Here is a 22,012-nt window from a genome sequence, read left to right on the forward strand (position 1 = left end):
AAAGAGCATGCATATTTTGACTGATAAAAGCGTAGTCTATGCTACACGCCACACGAAAAAAGGAGAAAGAGTGTGATGAAACAGGAAGGTCTGCTCTGATCGGCTAGAATCGGTGGCCCCACGCTCCGATGTGGATGGTGTATCGGATCGAGTACATGCTGAACAGGTTGGGGGTACGATCTGGATATAGACGTGCGTATCGATTCTCCTGGCCCAGCGCACTTGTTTGCGCACTGCTCAAAGGTCCAAGTAACGACGGCGGCACCCCACTTAATTCATCAGATTTAACGTTTGGACGTAGCCATCTCAGTGACGGTGCGCCCATTCCCCGCTAACCAACCTCGGTGACTGACAAGCCTGCGTTCAGTCCAGAACAGGACATCGGCGGCGTATGCATCGCAGTCTTATGACGACCACGACCCCCAGACAAACATAGAACAGACGAAAATGGGCGACGGACACTCACGGAAAACTTTTCGCCCGTAAACCATGCAAACTGAAATGGCCGAGCTTCGAAGAACGTGCATATCACCCACCCCGTCTTCCCATCTCCGTGTCTACTACGTTCGCAGATCCTCTCCCGGCCCCTCTAGGCTTCCTTCTTGGACGGCGATTCTCATGTGGAGGGCGACGCTGATGGTTTCCACAAAGCACATATGGAAGAGGCGCAAGCAAGGGTGCAGTCTGGGGTAATCCAGTGCAGCGTGAGTCTTTGAGAGACAGAAAAAGACCCAAGTTAGGAGATGCGATTCGGGACTCTCTCAGAAAGAACGTCCAAGAGCGATACGACCATTCATGCCTTCGTGATGAAGTAGGGCTACGACCAAAAGAGCAGACATCAGAACATCAGATCAAAAGAGTTAGCATTTGTGAAACCCGGGGATCGTGGGTTGCAGCAACGACCAGACATAAGACGCCACAGGAGAGAAAAAGACCAATAAAGTTTGCGCGAGAACGGCCGTCCATTTCGGTCGCCGCTCGGAAGAAGCCGGTGTTTCGGGTGTTTCTCCTCCGTGCCGCCAAGTGAAAATTTCGTCAAAGCGTTCACTCGCGTTCTCCTCTTTCTCAGATCTTCAATTGCGGGATTGCTCATTCAAAGCAAAAGCACGGCCGTGGTCTCTCATTGATAAATACCGCTACTATGTACCTTACGACCGACTTCCTGAAGACAGCTAATCAGTGTCATGCCCACAGATAATGAAGTCGAAGGCGTATCAGACAGACAGGAGTTCATTCCAGAGCAAGGTTCCGGACGTCTCAAAGCGCTAAAACACCTCAGCAAGTTCTCCAGAGCGACCCGACGATGCCGAAGCTGTCGAATGGAGGATGTGTACCCGCCCGTCCACATTCGAGGAGGAAAGGAACCCGGGTGTGTTTTAAGGAGCCTGCTCCCATCTCCTGCCTGGGTGCAGAAACGGGAGTGGATTCCTAGATACGGCACCGGCAAATGTATATCTTTAGTTTTTCGGGCTTTTCTTTGCTTGGTACCCGCCGGAGAACGCACGGTACCTTAGGTTAGCCTTAGGCGTCAATTCAATATGACGGTAGTCCATGAGTCTTGGAGGCTCTTGGAGGCCCCCTGATCTGAGGCGACAAGCACTCGAGGATTTGGTGCTGTGCTACGACGTATAAGAATACCAGTTATCCCCAGCCCGCGAGGCGGTCCCCTCCTCTAACTCGCCCGCATCTCCCTGCTGCGTTATTCTGGTCGGTGTCGGTTGATTCAGATATCGATCCTGAACCTAACCACCACGTTATCGTCGATATTTCAACGCTTTACTGTTGTTTCCTACACCGACTGTTCAAGTGACTGATCTGTTGTTCATCTTTTCCTTGTCTTCTTCTCTGGTTCTCTACATTGCACTCTCGAAGCCGCCGACGGTTACGCGAGTTGAGGTTTGAGGAGGTCGTTGGAGTGGTGGGCTTTCAGTAATGTCATTCGAGTTCACTCCACAAAAGCAAACCATCTCGTGCGTACCCTTTGTTGTTCTTCGCGCTTCATTCGCGCTTGTACTTACAAGCTGATCAAATACTCGTTCTTTCCATATTCGGTTCCGGCCTGGTTCTTCGCATCTTATTCACCACATCTTTTACCACGATCGCCACAATCGCCACTCCTTCTGCCTTGCACTCCAATCCCTCGCTCCTACTCTACATCTTACTATCAAACAGTAATCAACTATGGGGCATAACCTCCGCAGTCGGCGCGGGCCTCTGCTTCCTCGTCCTCATCCTCGCGGGGCTCGTATGGTTGCATCAGCCATCAAGACATCATCTTGATAGAGTGAGCTATCGGATCGTGATGTATGCTCTAGTGGGAAAGTGAGTCCTTTGTTTATCTTCTGTGATCTTCTGCTATTGGTCCTTCGTTCTCGGAGTACGTTTGATATAGTGGTTTCCTTGCTTTTGCGCTCGTGATGGATTGTGGAGCGGATGCCTTGAGGAGGTTCATTGCGCCCTTCTGTTGTTTTGGGGTGTTGATGGAGTGTTTCGATGGTTGATGGGTCATCGTGGATGGTAGTTTGTGGTTTACGGTGCTCACTATCATACTTTGTTTCCCATCCATAGTACTATCTTTGGAATTGCAAGTGCTGTCGGAGGACAGTTGAGGGGTCCAGGTTTCGGCTGTGGATTTTCGATATTCATTCTGCAGGTTAGTGCTCCAGCGCATTCAGGTAGATCCATCGTGGCTAATGAGTGTTGTTTCAACCATGCAGCTCACGCTCGAGTTCTCGAGCTTCATGCTCTTCTCTATCGCTCTCAATCTCCAGTACGTTTCACTCTCCATCCACACGCCACACTCACCATTCAACTCTTTCCCCTCAACTCATCCCACCGCCTTACATTCGCATCATGGCGACTAATTAACATTAGCACGTACTTATTCGTTATATCTTATGTAGGCTTGTTGTCGTCCATGGAGTCAACGGACGTAGGATGGAGAAGTTCTACATCGTGGGGTCTGCACTCATGGCCGTCATACTCACCGTCCCGGCGTACGCTGCTGGACAATATGGGTGCGTGATCCCCTCACGTTCTCATGCTAATTGTTGTTTATGTCGTTCATTCTCGTGGCGCGCTAGGTGGGATCCGCTGGAGAAGGATTGTTGGTATACAAATGATAACAAGGCGCAACGACTAGCCTGGCAGGTACGTCTTCTCTACCTGCGCCATACCCCTTCGTTCGTTCGACTTGACTAACCATACGCCGACCTTGGACAGCTCGGGACGCAAATGGTGTGGACAGGGCTGACGGTGTTAGGAGAGGTCATGACGTCGTTAACGGTCATGGTGTTTATGATCCGGCATCATGTACGTCTAATATCGCTCTCAATCTCTTACCTTCTAGACCGACTTTCCCTCAACATTTGTCCGTTCAGTTCCGCCAGAAGCAGATCTTCACAACAAGTCAACAATCTTCCTCCACGAACAGCCAAAGTCGGTCTCAAGGCGGTGGTATAGCACCAGCGAATGCTCCGCAAGTCATCCATGCGAATAACTATAGGAGCGTCATTGTGCGGATTGGTGCGTCCTCTGTTCTCTTCTGCGCGATAATTGTCTGTATTCAGTGGCGATCCGGAAATCGTGTAGCGTTATATCCATTGGCGTCAATGCTGGTGAACGCGTTGAGCATCATGACGGCTTTGCATTCGACGATTAGTAGTGGTATCAATACACAGAATGTGAGTAGACATATGACAGTTTACCTCTAACGGTTGCAGGGAGCTTACGCACATAACCCTTCTAGGATTACAACATCTTGCTTCTCAGTAAGTACACCTTGTCCTCGCATGCTGATCTGTGTCGTCAGACTTATTGGACACTTTTGACAGGCGACTTCCTCTATGGTGGACGAGCCGTCGTATATGCACTTCTCGCTGCTTCCGACCCTGTACGTCTTGTCTTCCCGTCCATACTATCTCTTAACCACACCATCATCTGTGTTACCTCCCGCTCACACGCTTTCCTTCCCATGCTCTATAGGCCCTCATCCGTGGCCTCAAATCCCTTCTTACCGATACATTCCCCTCCTTTTTCGGCCAGAATTCACGCTTCGGCTCGCAATATTCTAACACTAGTATCTCATTCGCCGGGGTCGGAAAATCATCTAGTCGGAATCGTGGACAAACAAGTACGTTTGGTGGACGAAGCGGTGGTGGCGTAGACGGTATGGTGGTCACGATTGAGCTGGAGACCGTTAGGGAGCCGGACTACGCAATCACGGCGGATGTTGGTGCAAAGGACGATACGAAGGATAGACGGGAGGGGAGTAGGGAGAGGGATAAAATAGAGCAAGAGGACGTGGCGAGCGAGACGAAGATTAGAGATCTGGAAGAGGGAGACATGGGGCTGGAATTCGGCGTGGAGAGCGATTCCGAACCATATCTTACAGGCGCACCTACGAGACCGCCGCCTCCATCGAGAACGGCAACAGTGGATGGGACGCTGAGTCCTCATATGCGACCCTCAACTGGCGATACAGTGCGGATCGGAAGGACTGCGAGCCAGAGAGAGGGTGATGTGGGAGGGGCGGAAGGGAGGAGACGGCAGCGTCGTTCTTGGGATGTCAGTATGTCGATGGTTAGGAGAAGGCAGAGAGAGGCGTTGAGGAAGGAGCAGGAGGATGCGTTTGGGAGGCAGATATGAACTTCCACTAGGTGGTGCTTTATATCGCAAGTACGAAGCGAGTCTACTACGAGCTGAAGCTGATGAAATCTTCTCGTTTATCTTGTCTTTGACGTTCAATTATGGTGTTTAGGATATATTTTGGGCTTGCGATCGGACTTTCTTGTAGAAGAATACCCTACCCTATGTTTGATTGCTTGTTGTATGTATACGCTGACTTATTATACGAGAATTGATGTATGTACGAGATGATATCAACATGTCTTGTCGTCACGTTGGTAGGCGCAGCTTGGTCATAGGATGATACCCTAAGTCGCCTCGACCCGTACTTTCAGCTGAAGAGCTCCAGAGACTTGGTGTTCGCCACACTTACGCCACACAGCCAATAACCTAGCATTTCACCGGCAAGCCTTGCATGATAGTCAGCCCAGTCCACTCGCCAATAATTGGTAGATATTTAGCATGAGGATCATATCTGAGTATTTGTTTAAATTATATAACTTTATGCCATGCCGCGTTGCCGTTGTGGCGCGTTGGAGGCGTGTGGCGAGAAGTGGGTAGCCTTTTGATCCTAACATGCACAAACAACCGAATCTGACTTGCTGCCCCATTGGATCAAGACCAATCTTGTGTCATCCTCGCTGCCATCACGGACTGACAAGGTAACATTTCTCGGTGCTCGTTTGATCCTGGCGCCCTCGCTATCCATTTTTATCCGGTCATGTATTGAGGGTAGAGATACGACGCGACGAATGCTTGTCGCCAACATCCACTGTACTGTGTTTACCCTCGACTGGGAGCTTCTCTCATTCTTCTTCTCTCTCGATAAATGACTCCGGGAATTGGATCCTGGAATGTAATGGCTACGACTATAACATCAGAAACCGTCTCAGTTCATCTACGTTGCAAGCAGCTTGCGATAGGATAGGGAAAACCATCGCGCTTTGAAACTGTCTGCAGTTCTGAATCATTATGAGACCCTTCTCAGTTCGGTGCACAAAGCAGATCGGCCTCATCATACACATTGGGCTGGTACCTCTGTGCACTGGATATTTTATAATCGAATCATCAGACACTAGCGAAATATAGCATGTATCTCGCCGGTCGCCGTCGTCGTTCCCCAGAGGTGCCATGCTGCATCGACTCCACGACTAATTTTGATCGCTGTCGCACTGCTCCCTGCGACCTATCTTTTCTTGAGACTTCCGGACTGGTGTCTGGCTTGATTGGTGAGCTTGGTTCTCTTTGCTCAATAGTTGGCTCGAAGCCGCACTTCTTTGAACACGGTAGACCCTTACAGCTGGCATGATGCATGGAGCGGCCCTGCACCAGGATATCGCAGCATCAGAGAACACTGCCACACTCCTGATTATGTCGAAGGCATCAGTAAATACCAACACTACCCGCTGGGCTCGCGGGTGATGTGATCTTTGGTTCTGTCAGCCTGTCTGTCAAGTCCCTCTGGTCGTGCAAAAATTCTCCTGTTTGCCAAAGGTTATATGGCTCTACGACGATGGTCCGTGTCAAGTGCCTCAGATCTCTAATCGAATAGTGTCAGCACCACAAACACCGCTGGAAATTATCCCACCGACCATCGTCTCCCTCATCCCTACGCAAGCTGATATGGTACCATGGTTTCCAGTTCCTCGTCGGCCTTATATCTCTGTTAATGTCATTCCTCATCATCCGCATTCTAAAGCAGGATACTGTCATTCACTCCGGAATGGCCATGGCTGCACCTGATGTGGCTTCTCAACAATGATCGATTCCCGTTATTGCTGGATCTCTTTGGACGTTGCTTTTCTATACTCGGTAATCCTGCTCGTATGGCACCCCCCAAGTCCGGGGCTGTTAGAATCGTGGGCTCCCTAGGAGCATCTGAGTCTGTTAGCCCCTTCCGAGAGCGTCCTCCCACCCGAGAATTTGACTCGAGATCATACCCGCAGGTAGCACACTGCATCTTATACGGCAACGGGCTCCATTGATTGTTTCAGGTGAGACGGGACGGCTTCGGGCAGTGCGAATCTTTGGGCGACAACCCGAGCATCAAATTTCCTTCAAGTTGTTAGTCATAGCTTCCCACTCATACTGTGCGAACTTATCAATGGTAGGACGGCTTCGGATCCCTGCCCATATCAGACATGCGTAGCAATGCTGGATATAAGTCCCGCACATGCACGCGGTTCGTCGCTAGCTTTTTTGCTCTTCCCCTTCACTATTACCTACGGACATTCCAGCACCAGAAGACTCGAGATCCAACTACAAAACTTGGATCGGTCCATAACGGTTCGCGCCAGTGATATGGATTTCGTATGGACGACTGACAAGCAGGATACCTCGTACGTCACATTCTACAACCCGTAGTATTCAAAGGGCTCAGTTTTAACTCTTATAGTAACCGGCTATGGGCTATAACATCGGCGGTCGGTGCAGGCCTGTGTCTCCTGGTCCTCGTTGTCATAAGTATTGCCTGGCGGCATCCAGCCTCTCGTCCTGATCTGGACCGGGTGAGCTTTCGTATTGTGATATATACGCTCATAGCGAAGTACGTCTCACTATAGACCCGTGTTACACCATTGTTCAATATATATATGTAGCACCTTGTTCGGCATCGCAAGTGCGGTCGGTGGTCAGATTAGGGGTCCAGGGTGGGGGTGTGGATTATCTATCTGGTTACTTCAGGTGATCCCGTGGCCTACCATTTCCATTCTATGTTATTATACTCATGTCATTTGATTCGCAGCTAACCTTGGAATTTTCAAGCTTTATGCTGTTCTGCATAGCTCTCAATCTACAGCGAGTTACCAGAATCCTCTTTCACGGACATAATCAGTCGAGTCGAGCTAATTGTATGTATTCCATATGCTCAGACTAGTCGTTGTACATGGTTTGAACGGGCGAAGAATGGAGAAGTTCTACGTCATCGGCTCTCTTTTCATGAGTATATTGCTCACTATACCACCCTACGCCACCGGACAGTATGGGTATGCAGATTTTTACGCCTTGCCTAATATTCAGCATTTAATATCATTGGTCTTCCTAATAGCTGGGACCCTCTATTGGGCGACTGTTGGTACACTAACGATGATAGAGCGCGAAGACTAGCATGGCAGGTGCGACTCAATCTCTTGATGCTTCACGACTGATATGTTAGGTCTCACTCGTGCTTCGCAGCTGGGAACCCAGCTGATATGGACGGCCTCGACAGTTGTCGGCGAAATCTGCGCATCTTTAACAGTGATGGTGTATATGCTCATGCATAGGGTAAGCTGTGTTTCTAGCAGGATTTCTCACTAAAGAAGCTAATTGTCGCGCTAGGTAACGCAAAAGCATGTTCTGGCGCCCAGGGAAGCGTCGTACACGATCTCTGATGGCCCCTCACCGACGATCGACGCATCTGCCGCCCCACAGGTCATCTACGCAAATGCGTACAAGGGGATCATAATCCGCATAGGTTCTTCATAGTCCACTATATGAACGGTTATAGATATTCATATCATTTCTATAGCTCTGTACCCCATCGCATCCTGCGTATTCAATCTTCTAGGTGTCGTTCCGGTTGTGCACGCGACGGCGACTGATGGTATACATGATCAGAACGTGAGTAGTCACCTTCGACTTCCTCTTCATTCGATGTTGTCTAGTGGTGGGCTCATCGCACTCTGCTCATAGGAATACAGAGTTCTTCTGCTCAGTCAGTGCCACATTTCAGTTTCAGCTCGTCTCACGTCTACCAGTATATATATCAGCTGACAAGGAGCTTCCAGGCGACATTCTGTACGGCGGTCGGACGATAGTGTACGCTTTACTGGCGGCCTCTGACCCTGTATGCTACTGCTTTTAATCAGCTCAAGGTCTACATCTTTACTTATATAATATCTGTCCCCAGGCTCTTCTTCGCGCTATAAAATCACTCCTTCATCACATTCGATCTGCACAAACGGAAAGCCTACGTAACGGACCTCCGACGGCCATAACAGAAGGGAGTGACGATGTAGTAGTCTCCGTCGAGCTTACCACAGTCCATTCCAGTGACTTCCACCAACCTCATTCCGCACGGATTGATCAAAATGGCAGCAGTGTCGAAACCATTGCTCAAGGCAGCAGAACGCCCCAAAATAGACACAATATATTTGCAGATGTGAGTGGGATTGAGAAGGACGGTGGTTCGCACAAGGGGTCGGAGGTTAAGGACGCACATAAGGAGTCTGTGATCCATAGCCCAGCCCAGGGACCCAGAAATCAGAGGATCGATTGGAGTGAAGAGGTATCGGAGATGGATATTGATAATGGAGACAGGGCTGAGACTTTGAGCAAGGCTAGAGAGGATGAATTCCAGAGGCAGATTTGAGGATTTTCATCAATAAGTACTGCGATTTTATACGTCATGGATATGAAAGTATGGGGTGATTATTATACCGATGTAACATTGCTTGACTGCTGAGCAGCGAGGTTGAGGGTATGATGAATGACACTGGATATATTGTTTACTTTCAGATCTGGGAACGCTAATGTGGCGTGACAACGTCATTTGTTTGGTCGTGTTAGGATCAAAAGCTCATCGCTAGCCTTGTCTTGATCTCCGAGTCTACGCTCGTCGCTACGTTCAGCCTGTCCGCTACGATTTGGACTGCTCTTCTTGCATCGCTACTTTCATTCTGATTTGATCTGTTCAGGGATGCTGACCGCAGCAGTCTGGATTTATTTCGACATTAGCGACTATTTTCGTACCCTCATCCCATTTGCTTGCGTGCAGATATCGATGGAACTGACGACACGGAACTCGTGGCTCGATATTGCTGGGCCAATCTCAGTGTTTACGAGTATTTCACGATCGGTCAAGGACGATGTGCTTGGTTGTTCGCCCAAACAACTTCTTGGGAAGTTATTCCCCTCCTCGGAGCCGACCTCCTATGACCGTGGCTTCGGCTGGTGACTATACTCTTGCACAGCTCACTCGGGTGCCTAATCATCCTACCCTGGTAGCTTCCTTTGAGTCGCGTCTCCAGGCGGGGGAGAAAGTGAACGAGATGTGGGTAACTGGATATACTTGGGTCTGCATGGACTCAGGCTGTGCCATGTTGATGGGACTTGTGAGTGAAGGGGATGCGAGCGTAGGCATCACAAGTGGCGCAAGGCGTGCAGAATGCTGTGATGGCGTAGTGACGGTACTAGTTCCCAGAAGTGTAAGTCAAGTTCGTCTTGGATCCTCCGATCTTGTTCTCCGAGAACACCGATTTTGCGCCTGCTGATGCTCCTGCTGATGCTCACTGGCATGTTCTGGGAAGAACAATGCGGCCTCGGGATCAACCAGGAATCTTCTGTGTAACCAACTCAATCAAAGCCTTCCGTTCATGTTTCAGCGTACTTCATCCGTGAGCAAACTTATCTAATCAGTTCGATCCATGGTCCGAAACTGATGGGGATGGTATACGCTCACATCACTTGTGCAGTCATCAGTCTCGATGTCTTTACACTTTGGCTCGGGATGCTTTGCAGTTAACATGTTTCCGAAAAGTACACCCCCCTCTTCCTACATTGACTCGCTGACACTATGATCTAGCTGGGCTGTATGAGTTGTCTAGAAGACTCCGCTCGAAGCACTGGCAATTGGGTCCAGACGTGGTTTTAGTTATGTTTGTTTGTATACGAACGGGTCGTCTGATCGTCCTGATTCCAATGATTTAGGTTCGTACCGACTGACAGTTAACCATGCAGTAAGTACTGCTCTTGAACATCACCACCTTATCGCTATGATGGTTTTCTGACGTATGCGGTTTACAGATATTTGGACAATCTGGTGAACCTCAACATGGTCAACCTTAACGAATTTGGAACCGTCATTTTTCGTGGAAATATTCCATCTAGGTAACTCGCTACCTTCCCGTTGAGGGTACCGCCCACGCCGCGCCGATGTATTTATTGACCCTCTGCCGGTTGAGCAACTACTCCGAGGCGGAATCTAAGACTGGAAGTCATCGCGACGGTTTTAGAGGCGACTTGATGCATGCAGCGCCGGCATTTCCCAGGGGTAGTGCCCTATTAACAGTATGCGAATCGTCACTGCTTCTCCCGCTGCAATGCGCTGTATTACTTGGGACTGCTTGGTGCGTATGCTCTTAGATGGTTTTGCGCCGGGCACCTGTCATAAACGCCGGTGAGCCATCTACTTATCTACTTAAGAGCCGTCACAGTTACTATCCGCCGTGCCCATCTTATCACTAGCGCTTTGCCCTCAGCTACCGCCACAAAGACAGAGACATCCGGTTCTCTAGACCACCATGGCCTTCGTTTTTACACCTGAGATGCAGACAATCTCGTATGCTTACAATTTCACCCTACGAGTCAGATGTCTTTCACTTACAGAGGTGGGTTCCACGCAGAAACCAACTATGGGCAGTAACTTCTGCCGTAGGCGCAGGGTTTTGTCTCCTCGTTATTGTGGTCGCCTCCATTGTCTGGATCCACCCTCGATCGCGTCCTCATCTAGATCGAGTCAGTTTTCGGATGGTTATGTACGCACTAGCCGCAAAGTATGTTCGTTTTCGTATATTCCTCGAGTGGCAATATTCCTCATGAAGCGCACATTCAGTACATTATTTGGCACATCCAGCGCTATCGGAGGAGAGTTGACCGGTCCAAGTTGGGGTTGTGGATTCTCCATCTTTGTTCTTCAGGTATAGGTTATCGGAAACACATATTTAGTGCTGTCGAGACTGATCGTTTCCTGTATCATACGAAGATCACCCTCGAATTCTCGAGTTTCATGCTCTTCTGCATTGCTCTCAATCTTCAGTACGCATCTGAGATTCTTTTTTTTCTCCTCTGTTTTTGATGATCCCTTGATTTTGAATAGGCTCGTGGTCGTTCACGGATGCAATGGTCGAGCGATGGAGAAATTCTACGTGATCGGATCCATCGCTATGGCTGCAGCTCTAACTGTACCCACGTACGCTGCCGGTCAGTACGGGTACGTTGCATGATCTTCATTTCGCGGTAATTGAATCTGACGTCTTTGTAAAAGCTGGGACCCCCTTGAAAAGGACTGCTGGTATACAAATGACAATCGGGAGCAAAGATTGGCATGGCAGGTGCGTTTTTTTGCGTTCGTACTGCACAATCGTGTCCTTACGACGTAAACGCAGATTGGGACACAGATGGCTTGGACTCTATTGACCGTACTGGGAGAGATTTCTTGCTCCTTGACGGTCATGATTTTTATGCTCCGACACCATGTGCGTGTATTTTTGTTTCCCTCATTGGCGATACTAATGGCATTCTATTCTGACATTTCTCCCCAGTTGAGGCAAAGGCGTAACTTCCTAGTGGTCTCGCAGATCTCCAGTCGGCCAGGTTGTTTCGAAGGCAAAGAGCCGTCTTTGTCAGCACCCCCACAACTCATATATGCTAATAACTACAAGAATATCATCATGCGTGTGGGTCAGTACCTTCGAATACATCAGACGCGTTCTCAGAACTGAGATGTTCCGTTCCAGCTCTGTATCCTCTCGTTTCTTGTGCGGTTAATCTTGTGAGTGTCGTAACAGCCCTCCATTCGACGGTATCAAATGGTATTCTCGACCAGACGGTACGTCTCGCCAACTACATTCATTGTGCATCTCACTGACATTGGTCGCGTGCGTATACCCAGGATTATAATGTCTTATTGCTGAGTAAGAGTGTCACCATTCATGACACCCTTCCGTTTCGTACTAAACATCATTCTCGAAATAGGCGACTTCCTGTACGGTGGCCGGGCTGTGGTGTACGCCTTACTCGCAGCATCTGATCCGGTACAAGACCTTGGTCCATTCCATTGCTGCATCAACTCACACTGTCTATCTTAGGCTCTTGTCCGAGGCATCAAGGCACTGATCTCCCACATTTACACCACCCGGTTGAGCAACGCATTCGGGGGAACTGGTGCAAGCACTATGGAGGAACAGTTGTCTTCGATGCCTAAACGGAGACGCGAGAACATGACTGTTACGGTTGAACTTACAATGTGCCACTCTCCGCCTGCGGAACCCATGGCAGCATCGCTCAACTCGGACGCGGACATCAAGAACAGGACTGGTCTCGGTCATCGTACAGACGAGAACTTTATAGGTGTCGAACAGGTGTCGCCTCAAATCTTGAAGGATTTTCGCCATGAGGATGTAGAGCTTGACGAGCTACCTGTCATGGATGTCGAGCTCGGTAGGGAGGGTGTCAGGGATGTAGACTTTTGTCTCGCTGATAGAGCACATGAGACGAGCGAACGGCGTCTGAGGGATTCTCGCAGGCGGGAGGAAATGAGGAGAGACGAGCATGAAGCGTTCAAACGGCAGATCTGATATTGTCTAGAGAAAGCCCTTAGCTATACGTATTTATATACCCATTGCCTTTGAGAAACCGCCACTGGCACTGCTGGGTGTGTCTCTTCCAAGTCTCTTAGCCATCTTCAAGTTCAAGAGCAGAGCACCGAATAAAAACAGGAACGGCCGAATCTAGCGTGAGCAGTTCTTCACTTCGTGGATGATGGAATAGGCGAAGAGCAAGGACACCGGACATGTTTGTGGAAGGCGGAAATGAGGCGGAAATAAAAGACGCGTGTCTGCCACGCGTTTTCATCCTAATGCACCTGTCGCGACGCCACACAGCTCTTTTGAACCATCATCATTTGGTCAACATCACCGCCGAGCAGTGACCAAACTCTAGCTGTTTCGCAGTACCTAGTCTATCTCTGGCTCCTGATACCTTTTGAAGTTTTGAGTTCTGGCTTTATCCCAACCTCTGTATGACCAGCTTCTGTTCTAGCTCCTTGAAGCTGACGGCGCGTCATTTAGGCAGACAGTCCACGTCCTCCTGCTGACTGTGCTTGATAACCACTTTCGTCGACACACCAGCATTGAGAACTGTCGTCAACAACGTTACACCAGGTGTCTTCCGTGGCTTCCGCGGTTTCGCATTCATTTTCTTGACTATTTTGCCGCGTACTGGACCACGGTCCTTATAAGTATACTGAAATCCAAACGTGCCGTCTTTCTCGAAGCACCTTCGTCTTCCCTCTCGCTTCCCTCCTATCCACGAAATAGCTCATGCTTCGTAATCGATCAGCCATTCTTAGAAGCGCGTTGATCCCATGCGCTACGCGTGAGAGATTGACAGGGCCTCAGGTCTCAGTCCTGAGACCACGGACCGTCTTGGAACCGTACAGCGGGGCAATCGTACATAAGATGTGCCCGTCAGCTCACACACGCTCGCAGTTTTGACCTTTCACCCACCCTCATCACTATCTCTCTTCAGGGCATACTATGTCTGTTGCCAGAGCATCGCTCGTTCTCGCTCAAGCAATCTGTGCGCAAATCGTGACGACGCCACCCAAGAACAATGCGAACAGTACCACAGGAAAGTATCACACACAAGAGTGGTGGATATTTCGGATCGCACCATTCATCTTCGCCGTGCGTACTATCTCGCTCTATCATATCTCACAGTCACAGTCACTAACCTTGACCATGTCCATCAATAGCTCCAGCAACCGTTCATCTGGACCTGCGCCTTGCTCGAAGTGCTCTCCCTCCTCCCTCTGTACTCGTCATCCCTCTCCCTCCCGTCACCATTACAATCACTTTTCCCAGCAACACCAAGCGTCAATCACCGCGTAACGCCGCTCTTCATTCTCGGCACTGCCGCCATTCTACTCGGTTCCTACATCCGTAACACTTGCTTCTCCACACTCGGCAAACTCTTCACCTTCACACTCACAATCCAGAAAGATCACTTCCTCGTGACTACCGGTCCTTATTCCGTCGTTCGGCACCCTGCCTATACCGGTTCACTCCTCTTGGTATTTGGCATGCCCATCGCTCATGTTACGGCAGGGTCGGCGTTGGTCGAGTTGGGGATTGTGAAGAATATAGCTGATGGTGGATGGGGAGGTTTGGCTGTGGCGGCAGTTTGGGCGGCTTGGTGGGCTTGGGGTGTAGGGTGTGCGACCAGGAGGTGCATCGCGGAGGATGAAGAGATGAGAAAGATGTTTGGAAAGGAGTGGGAAGAGTACGCGAAGAAGGTTAGGTGGTGGTTTATTCCTGGAGTGTTCTGAACGGGTTGACAGGACGAGGTCAGTCGGAAACGGTAAACATTTCTCATCTCCGCCATGTGCTCGATGAGGGCGAGACTTTTGGTGCTCATTGTGTGTGTACAGATGATGTGACGTAGGCACTATTTATTCCCTCCTTGTCTTTCCTTAGGTCTCTTTTGTAGACGATCATTTGAGGGTCTCTAATTAATATATATGCTTTGACCACGGAGAACGTCCTCCTTGTGTTCCTGTGTATCCTTGGCAGCCTGTGCACGATACGTCGTGGCTGCGTCTCTAGATCCACAACTTTCACACCAAGACCACGAATCCAAAACTGACTCGATTTTAACCTCTAGCGTAGCGTTGCAGAACCCGCATTAATGACGCAGGTAATCTTGGACGTCTGGCACGGGGTATACTCGCACTATAACCGCGAAGTTCCACTGGGTATCGCGGGTACCACTGGCAGTCCATGTGGCAAGTGAACTTAGATCAAACTCAGATACCATCTCTGTAAGAAATATGTGGTCCTGTCGATGTGTATCCAGCTCAGTTCTGTAAGTATCACGGACAAACGACTCGAATATTTAAAGACCGTGACGAGTATAGAACTCAAGAGTACTTTCGGGGATGTGGCGATTTGGTGGCACCGTCAGTCATGACGCGTGTATATAGCCACGCGTCATCCGCGTTTTCCCAATCTTCATCCATCCAATATAACTTCCTTCCTTCCTTTCCTCCAAGTCAAGAGTCCAACAAGAGTCTCGACATCCTTGGTCTCTGCAGCGCTCAGTTCTCAGCACTCGTACAAAGACCTGCACTTTCACTTTGTCCCGAAAGCGTGATTTTTCATAAAGAGAGAATCAAATCGAGTCCAAGCTCTTAGCCCAATCTTACTAGCCATATTTCAATCGCGACGGAAGGAAGGAAGGCTCACAGTTTCTTTGCTAAAGCTCCGCTGTCGACGTCGCAACGACGTCGACTCTGTGCTCTCAGGCTGTCCACTCAATCATCACCTCTTTTTTAACCATCTTATCTTAGTGGCTGACCTCTACGTGGCTCTTCACGATGGAAAGCGATCTTTGTCCCTTTACATTCATCTACAAACATGTCGAATCTTCCAGTTTAGATCTTGCAATAGACTATTACCCTCCTTCGATACAGTCAGCGTCCGCAGAACACGGGTCTACTCGAGGGGGTCCAAGCGTAGCTCCAACACATCTAGGGGCTCCTTGTCTAGTGTACTTTCATGGCGGCGGGATGACCGTTGGTGATCGAAAGAGCTGGTTTCCTTCGTGGCTCCATCGTACGCCCCTACCCCTACCAAGCATCATTCTGCCTGATAACTGATGCTCTGTACGACCGTACTCTATTCCACAGAGAGGATCACATCGTCAGGGATCGCCTTCATATCCGCTGACTACCGACTCGTACCGCCCTGTACGGGCCACGATGTCCTCTGCGATATGAAGGACCTCTTCGCGTTCCTTTCTGCATCACTCAATACCCAACTTCTCTCGCTCGAGCCGAATCACGATCACACTAGTAGCAGGACCGTGTTCAAGATTGACCCAGAACGGATTGGCGTGGCGGGCTCGAGTGCAGGAGGGTTGTGTGCTTATTTGGCAGCCGCACATGCGTTTCCCCGACCGAAAGTCGTACTAAGTATGTATGGTATGGGCGGCGATTTCCTTGTATGTCCCATATCCTCACCCCTTCTATCACCGTTTCTCCCGCTTCCTTCTTCTCATCATTCTCCTACGCCACGCAGACGCCGCACTACCTCCTTCCCAAAACCCGCCCTTTCTTCCGCGGTCGCGAAATTCTTTCTCCCTCCACATTCTCCGATTTCCTCTATCCTCGGTCTTCCGATTTATCTCAACTCTCTGGATCGTCGCTCGAGTATTACGGAGAAGGAGAGTCCGAAGTCTACCCGAGGGGATATCCGAAGAACCTTAGAATGCAGCTGACGAGGCTTTACCTCCAGCTGGGTATATTCTTGGATTACTGGACAGGGGAGCACGGGAGTCAATATCAGGACGGGAAGGGTGAAGAAGATGCTCCAAGACGTGCTGGTGAACCGGGAGCGAGGAAAACTGGTGATGAGGAAAGGTCCTTGAGCGCACGACTTCGTATGGCGCTTACATCCGATATATCATCCCCAAACGAAGAGAGAGCTCACGTACGATCTCTCATTCCGTCGTCGTCACTCTCCCTGTTTCCACAGTTTCTCGTCGATGAGCATTGGCCGGCGACCTTTCTCGTTCACGGAGAACTCGATACAGCCGTCCCAGTCGGAGAGTCGAGGGCATTATGCGATGCGATCAAGAAACTCCAAATAAAGTCTACCGGTGAATCCAGAACCGATACGATGGCTATAGGTGCGAGGGAAGATGTGAAGTTGAGAGTGATTCCTGGCGAAGAACATTCGTTCGATTATCAACCGGGAGCGGAGGAGAGGTTTGGCGGAGAGGGTGGACTGTACGATGAGATTGTGGGGTTCGTGAGAAAGGTCCTTGGACCTTGAGAGCGGAATGGTTCGACGGGCACCCTGACCGCGTGTTTCTGTCTTCCAAGTGTCTGGTTGGTCCACTACTGTAATGGAACTTGTGTTTTGTGTCGTTCTGGAGAGCTCTTCTGCCGTCGTGGCGACCACTGTCACGGCGCATTGGGCTGATAGAAACGTTGCAGTAAGGCTCTGTCAAACAGCTAGAAATTGCTGCGAATTTGTTGCCAGCCAAACGCGCCAATTGTTTTTCAAACACATTTTCTTCTTTCAAGACCATTTTCGGTAACATTAACATTACTCTTTACATTGAAGGAGGGTCATACATCGTGTACCGTAAAAAGTCCTCCTAGTCACCTATATGCTGTAACAGGCACACGAAGGTCATACGGAAGAGCGAAATCGCTGAACTGAAATCAAGAACACCATCGTTCCGACTGCGCCGAAATGACGATTCTCACGGCACAGCAACAGAATGAAACACGACGCCATTCTCCAGAGCCCGCTTGAGATGGGAGAGCTAAAATAACGAGAGGGGAAGTGCGCAAAAGAATGTCAGCCTCCCACATAGCTGCAAGTTCTCGCACTGAGCGACATGGCTCACCCAGTCGTCGTCCGGTCCCCAGGCACTGTTCTGCATCGACGCCATCGCTAGCTCCGGCCTCGGCAACTGCAAAGTCACGCAATCTAACACTCTGGACCCATCCTCCATCTCCAACCCCAACAGCATCCTCCCCAAAGTGTTACCCTTCCCTCGAGCCCGCTGATGCTCCGCCGATGCCTCTATATTGTTCAAGATCCGGTCCGCCTGGCCGGGCCCATTCGCGGCCATGATCCCGCGTCCTTCGGCCTCGGTAAGGACGAATGCACCAGTAACTGTGTATTTTTTTGCGGTGGGGATTGATCGAGAATGATGGTTCGGTTTGGGAGAGACGGTGATGAAGAGGAAGTGACAGGCAGCGATGGAGGGTTCAGCGGCGTAGTTGAGAGCACACATGAAGGTGTGGGTGAGGACGGTCCAGTGTGTCGAGTGCCTATAGGGATCATTCGGCGCGATATATAATCAGAAAGCTTCGTAGTATACGCATACGCGCCTTGAACTTTGAGGTCGGGGAGGCGAATGAGGGAGACATGTTCCCACTCACCACTTCTTAAACACAGCGATCTCCTTCGCTCTACCTTTCTCGTCGCGCAATGTCTTTTGGAACTGGACGGAGACGCGGCAAGGACCCTAATCCAGGTGCAGCATACGGGCATTTCAATGAGTATTCGAGCGCGAGAACCAATGGGGCCATATACTCATGCACGAATAGACGAACCTTGTGCAAGGGCCAATGTGCCTTCTGACACTCTTTGCTCTACAAATAAATTGATGAGGACACGGACGAGGTTCGCTGTTATCTAGACAGTACTTACACAATAAATCACCTAAAAACAATAACAAAAACCATGAGTTTTGGGGACAATCTTCCACACGGAGGTTTGCACATGAGGAGACGTAATATGTACCTCTTTACAAGCCCCGCAAGCCTGGTAGGGCTCTTCATCACGGCGCCTCCTCTGGGCACACCATTGACAGGCTTTCAACACACGCCATTTCATATCCGGGAGCGGTTCTTCCTCATTCAGACCTGAAGTGATTTGGTTCTTGTTCAAAGAAGCCGACATAGTGTCGTATGCAGAGTGGATAACGGCGAAAGACAACAGATAGATCGCCTGTGGGACGAGAGAAGACGGGAGAGCACGCGAGAAAATGAGTGGACGCGACGCGACGGCCATGTTTGGTGGTGTTTGGCGATACTTGGCCTTATTATGAGTACCGGCATTCCCACCAAGCGCCATGTCCATTGCAAATTGGCGGACTTTGAAAGCTGCCGGGCAAGCCGCATGCCATTTCGACGCGGGCCACAGTGAGACTCACCGATTTGGCTGGGTGGCACCTATGTACGAGACCATTGCACTTCTAGGGCAAGGTACACCCCACCAGTAAATCTAATAAAATCTAGGATATTATTGTACATATATTAATTTCATTTGGTCGCGACAGAATGTTTTCACTCTCTTCGAGTGATTTGATATGAGCGTGTGGTCCGTCGTGCAGTTCGTTCACGCCGAAATTAGAAAATTATGTCGCGACCAAATGAAAGGGAAGCATTTTGGATGATTTTAAGCGTAGTTGTATGAAGTATCACTATGCTCGTTGCTGCCTTTAAATCTGGGTTGCGTTCGTAGGTGACAGCCTGCAGCCACTCGGCTACGGAAGTAAGCGAGACGCGGCACAGCGGACTTTGAACCAGCCCGCAGTAGGTGAGTGCCGGTACTCACTTATTAGGGTCAGACGGCTTTCTATTCGAACGATCAAGTGCTCGCGTGTGGTTACTACGAAAGATACCTTTTGTGGACCACAACGATATTCAAACGATATCCTCGTACCAACTACACGCGTCTGGCCCTCCAACATAATCGTCCACCAGATTGGCATCATGATGAACGTAGACGCAACCCGACGGAGACTTGAGCCCATGTGCCTACCATGACCCCCTGCCTACCAACATGAGGGCCTGTCCAATTTCGAAGAAAAAGGAGCGGGATAGCGCTTGGTAGAGAGCAGCGCACTGCCCGAGCTTGGCTCGGTCGGTAACGCGCGATGAACCTGAACACGATGTCCATCCATGTTCCCCACTTCAAATGTTTATCCTCGTCGGCATTCCTCTTCATCTCATCCGAGGCTCCAATACGTACGCTCCTAATCGCGCTATGAAGGTTCTAACGGATCATCAAAGCATGATGTTCCGAATCATAGCTGACCTTAATAGGTCTCCCTCGGAGCCACGCGCCCATTATCTTCATTCCAACCGAAGCCCGCCATCGCTTCCATCTCGTCCTTGTCATGTTCCTTGACAGAGTGGGACATGTGGGATTAAAGATAGTATATGTCGATATCTGCGGTTAGGGAGGCGGCGAGACTCAAGGAGGCTGCCGAATGGGAAGCCTGGCGATGGTAGGCGTGCATCCCATAGGGCAAAAAGAGGTATGGAAGCAGCCAGTACGTCGAGTTGAGCGCGTCGTGGAATGCCAGAGCTGCTTCGTCCAAGTCCTGTTCTTCGAATGATCAGCCGCAGATGTCAAATGCGGGGCCGGTGACGGTGCGAATGGGAGGGAATTTCCAGGTGGGAGAATCTTCGATGGATCATCGGCGGTAGGGCGAGAAGCGAAGTCCCAACCAGTGATGAGAGCTTGGGAGTCGGAGTCGGAGATCGTGATGTTTTGGGTGGTGATAGCATGATGGCGACATTCCGCGTTCTTTGCTGCGTCCGGGGATAGAAGAACCGAGACGGGCATCAGTATGGTTGTGTGTCCGTTCCTGAAAAAAATAGAGCTTGCCTCCGACTACATCATGTGTCACCTTGCCCACCTGTTTCGAGACCCATCATCTCCATGTCGTTGCAGCAGGGCCGACGACAAGATCTACATAGATAGAGAGCGGGAATATTGAGCGTGAAGAGCGAATTAGAATTAGGCATTAAATAGTGTGTGCTATGTAGGTTGTCCATCGCAGTACTGAGAGCCGTATTTGTGTCCGGACGGGGAAGTGAAAGGAATGTCATGTATGGGAGAAGGGTAGTCAGACTGAGGCTTACGCTGGGGGTAGGAGGTGAGCGAGCGGTGCTAGCGACGTGCTAGATCGTAGCCAAGCTTTTCAATATTTCGAGGACAACGAACAGCATGAACAACAAGAAGAAAGCCTAGGCAGTCCGACAGATCAGGATCGGACACAGTCGATAGCTGCACGCCGGCGAATCTAGCCGAACCCGTTGCTGCCTTTAAGTACTAAGTAGACGGCCTCTAGTTTTCAGGATAGTATACACTGTCGAAGACCAAGTCAAACCACTCAATCGCAAAAGGTCAACGATGCAGTCAAGATTGCAGCCTCGGTGCCAGCGCCCCCTCCCGCCTTCCGAGTGGTCCGTGCGCATCGGCAGGAACCGGACCCGCTTGTCTCCGCAGAGTGGCGTTGGTGCAGATGTTCGCCTTGGACTGTGGCAACAAACTTTCGTCTGGACTTGTCGCACCATCGAGCTAGCTTTCGTCTATCCCTTTGTATGCCATTTGGAGAGTGCTGATATGTTCCCATGGCGGCGATGTTTTTGTGGCACTACTGCTTAGTGGCTATTTGGCACTCAACGATCTGAGTCTTCATCGTTGAGCTTGACTATAGGACCAATAGGATTCCAAGTCGTCTTCCTGCCCATTGAATCTTGGTCTTTGCGACTCTCCATTCTGCGCAGACCTTGGAGGCTTCCGCTTCCCTACAAAAATATGCCGTTCGGGCATGCAAAGCCGGTTTCTTCCTATAATAGATGCTACTTTTCGTAGCGATTTCTTCGGAACGAAGGAATCACTGCTTGACTCCTACTCACAACATCGAGCGAACTCCCACGTTTCGTTTTCAGTCCGAGAAATCAACTAGTTGCTCGGCCTAAACTACCAGCACACCCAGCATGTAGTGCCTTGTCGGCAACCACCCTCAGGTTGTTGCTTTGCTCCGGTTCACACTCAAACCTGTGGGGTGCTCGTGTCGACTCCTACTTCTAAGTGTTTCGTGCTTGATATTGATAGGTTCTAGTGTACAGAACTTGCTTGTGATACTCGTAGGACCCGTAACATCTGACTTTGCGCTTGTATCTCCGGCTCTTGGTATGGCCGGTTGGTGTTGATGGCGGCAGCGACAAAATATGCCATACAGACTTGAGGGACCTATGTTGAGCTGGCCGTACATAACTGTTTTTTCCAGTTCTTGATCTCAATCTTCC

General features: G+C 50.0%; 8 protein-coding genes across 8 annotated transcripts; 6 read left to right on the forward strand and 2 right to left on the reverse strand.

The window, feature by feature from the left end:
* The first annotated feature begins 1,696 nt into the window (after positions 1-1,696).
* STEHIDRAFT_173142 (uncharacterized protein) lies at positions 1,697-4,839 on the forward strand. Its single transcript, XM_007311471.1, has 12 exons — positions 1,697-1,970; positions 2,173-2,322; positions 2,569-2,653; positions 2,718-2,770; positions 2,904-3,017; positions 3,084-3,150; positions 3,223-3,312; positions 3,381-3,525; positions 3,592-3,683; positions 3,749-3,770; positions 3,834-3,892; positions 3,985-4,839. The coding sequence occupies exons 1-12, from the start codon at positions 1,933-1,935 to the stop codon at positions 4,645-4,647; spliced, it is 1,578 nt and encodes a 525-aa protein (XP_007311533.1). The 5' UTR covers positions 1,697-1,932; the 3' UTR covers positions 4,648-4,839.
* Positions 4,840-6,767: 1,928 nt separating this feature from the next.
* Positions 6,768-8,977, forward strand: STEHIDRAFT_116593 (uncharacterized protein; the record flags this gene model as incomplete). Its single annotated transcript, XM_007311472.1, has 13 exons — positions 6,768-6,808; positions 6,864-6,965; positions 7,022-7,171; positions 7,224-7,308; positions 7,370-7,475; positions 7,502-7,610; positions 7,673-7,739; positions 7,801-7,890; positions 7,945-8,080; positions 8,135-8,226; positions 8,299-8,320; positions 8,376-8,452; positions 8,516-8,977. 13 exons carry the CDS (start codon positions 6,768-6,770, stop codon positions 8,975-8,977), a joined length of 1,539 nt encoding a protein of 512 aa, XP_007311534.1.
* A 496-nt stretch (positions 8,978-9,473) lies between these two features.
* On the forward strand, positions 9,474-10,184 carry STEHIDRAFT_135784 (uncharacterized protein; the record flags this gene model as incomplete). Its single annotated transcript, XM_007311473.1, has 3 exons — positions 9,474-9,812; positions 9,915-10,001; positions 10,080-10,184. 3 exons carry the CDS (start codon positions 9,474-9,476, stop codon positions 10,182-10,184), a joined length of 531 nt encoding a protein of 176 aa, XP_007311535.1.
* Positions 10,185-10,922: 738 nt separating this feature from the next.
* On the forward strand, positions 10,923-13,017 carry STEHIDRAFT_173143 (uncharacterized protein). The gene is made up of 12 exons (XM_007311474.1): positions 10,923-10,945; positions 11,010-11,159; positions 11,219-11,303; positions 11,369-11,421; positions 11,483-11,596; positions 11,651-11,717; positions 11,772-11,861; positions 11,928-12,066; positions 12,123-12,214; positions 12,278-12,299; positions 12,361-12,419; positions 12,474-13,017. The coding sequence occupies exons 1-12, from the start codon at positions 10,932-10,934 to the stop codon at positions 12,960-12,962; spliced, it is 1,374 nt and encodes a 457-aa protein (XP_007311536.1). The 5' UTR covers positions 10,923-10,931; the 3' UTR covers positions 12,963-13,017.
* Positions 13,018-13,922: 905 nt separating this feature from the next.
* Positions 13,923-14,910, forward strand: STEHIDRAFT_106268 (uncharacterized protein; the record flags this gene model as incomplete). Its single annotated transcript, XM_007311475.1, has 2 exons — positions 13,923-14,072; positions 14,141-14,910. The coding sequence occupies 2 exons, from the start codon at positions 13,923-13,925 to the stop codon at positions 14,711-14,713; spliced, it is 723 nt and encodes a 240-aa protein (XP_007311537.1). The 3' UTR covers positions 14,714-14,910.
* Positions 14,911-15,760: 850 nt separating this feature from the next.
* Positions 15,761-17,219, forward strand: STEHIDRAFT_69613 (alpha/beta-hydrolase; the record flags this gene model as incomplete). Its single annotated transcript, XM_007311425.1, has 4 exons — positions 15,761-15,998; positions 16,073-16,386; positions 16,464-17,035; positions 17,081-17,219. 4 exons carry the CDS (start codon positions 15,761-15,763, stop codon positions 17,217-17,219), a joined length of 1,263 nt encoding a protein of 420 aa, XP_007311487.1.
* A 279-nt stretch (positions 17,220-17,498) lies between these two features.
* STEHIDRAFT_126513 (uncharacterized protein) lies at positions 17,499-18,914 on the reverse strand. Its single transcript, XM_007311476.1, has 6 exons — positions 18,708-18,914; positions 18,615-18,626; positions 18,518-18,556; positions 18,344-18,429; positions 17,803-18,232; positions 17,499-17,718 (listed from the first exon to the last, which is right to left on the reverse strand). Exons 1-6 carry the CDS (start codon positions 18,864-18,866, stop codon positions 17,656-17,658), a joined length of 789 nt encoding a protein of 262 aa, XP_007311538.1. The 5' UTR covers positions 18,867-18,914; the 3' UTR covers positions 17,499-17,655.
* A 672-nt stretch (positions 18,915-19,586) lies between these two features.
* STEHIDRAFT_173146 (uncharacterized protein) lies at positions 19,587-21,082 on the reverse strand. The gene is made up of 3 exons (XM_007311477.1): positions 20,840-21,082; positions 20,583-20,666; positions 19,587-20,506 (listed from the first exon to the last, which is right to left on the reverse strand). The coding sequence occupies exon 3, from the start codon at positions 19,914-19,916 to the stop codon at positions 19,680-19,682; it is 237 nt and encodes a 78-aa protein (XP_007311539.1). The 5' UTR covers positions 19,917-20,506; positions 20,583-20,666; positions 20,840-21,082; the 3' UTR covers positions 19,587-19,679.
* Positions 21,083-22,012: the final 930 nt, after the last annotated feature.

The sequence above is a fragment of the Stereum hirsutum genome, assembly GCF_000264905.1.
Source record: "Stereum hirsutum FP-91666 SS1 unplaced genomic scaffold STEHIscaffold_27, whole genome shotgun sequence".
Lineage (NCBI taxonomy): Eukaryota > Fungi > Basidiomycota > Agaricomycetes > Russulales > Stereaceae > Stereum > Stereum hirsutum.

Excerpts from the sequence above, each read along its gene's own strand:
- STEHIDRAFT_126513 (XM_007311476.1), bottom strand. The coding sequence starts at position 18,866 with ATGTCGGCTTCTTTGAACAAGAACCAAATCACTTCAGGTCTGAATGAG. Across the intron at positions 18,233-18,343 it reads ATCGCTGTGTTTAAGAAGTG|GCACTCGACACACTGGACCG; the intron begins GTGAGTGGGAAC and ends TGATCCCTATAG. Across the intron at positions 17,719-17,802 it reads GGGGACCGGACGACGACTGG|CTCTCCCATCTCAAGCGGGC; the intron begins GTGAGCCATGTC and ends TCGTTATTTTAG.
- STEHIDRAFT_173143 (XM_007311474.1), top strand. Across the intron at positions 11,160-11,218 it reads ATGTACGCACTAGCCGCAAA|TACATTATTTGGCACATCCA; the intron begins GTATGTTCGTTT and ends GCGCACATTCAG. Across the intron at positions 11,597-11,650 it reads TACGCTGCCGGTCAGTACGG|CTGGGACCCCCTTGAAAAGG; the intron begins GTACGTTGCATG and ends TCTTTGTAAAAG.
- STEHIDRAFT_173146 (XM_007311477.1), bottom strand. The coding sequence starts at position 19,916 with ATGAAGAGGAATGCCGACGAGGATAAACATTTGAAGTGGGGAACATGG.
- STEHIDRAFT_173142 (XM_007311471.1), top strand. The coding sequence starts at position 1,933 with ATGTCATTCGAGTTCACTCCACAAAAGCAAACCATCTC. Across the intron at positions 1,971-2,172 it reads CCACAAAAGCAAACCATCTC|TAATCAACTATGGGGCATAA; the intron begins GTGCGTACCCTT and ends ACTATCAAACAG. Across the intron at positions 2,654-2,717 it reads TTTCGATATTCATTCTGCAG|CTCACGCTCGAGTTCTCGAG; the intron begins GTTAGTGCTCCA and ends TCAACCATGCAG.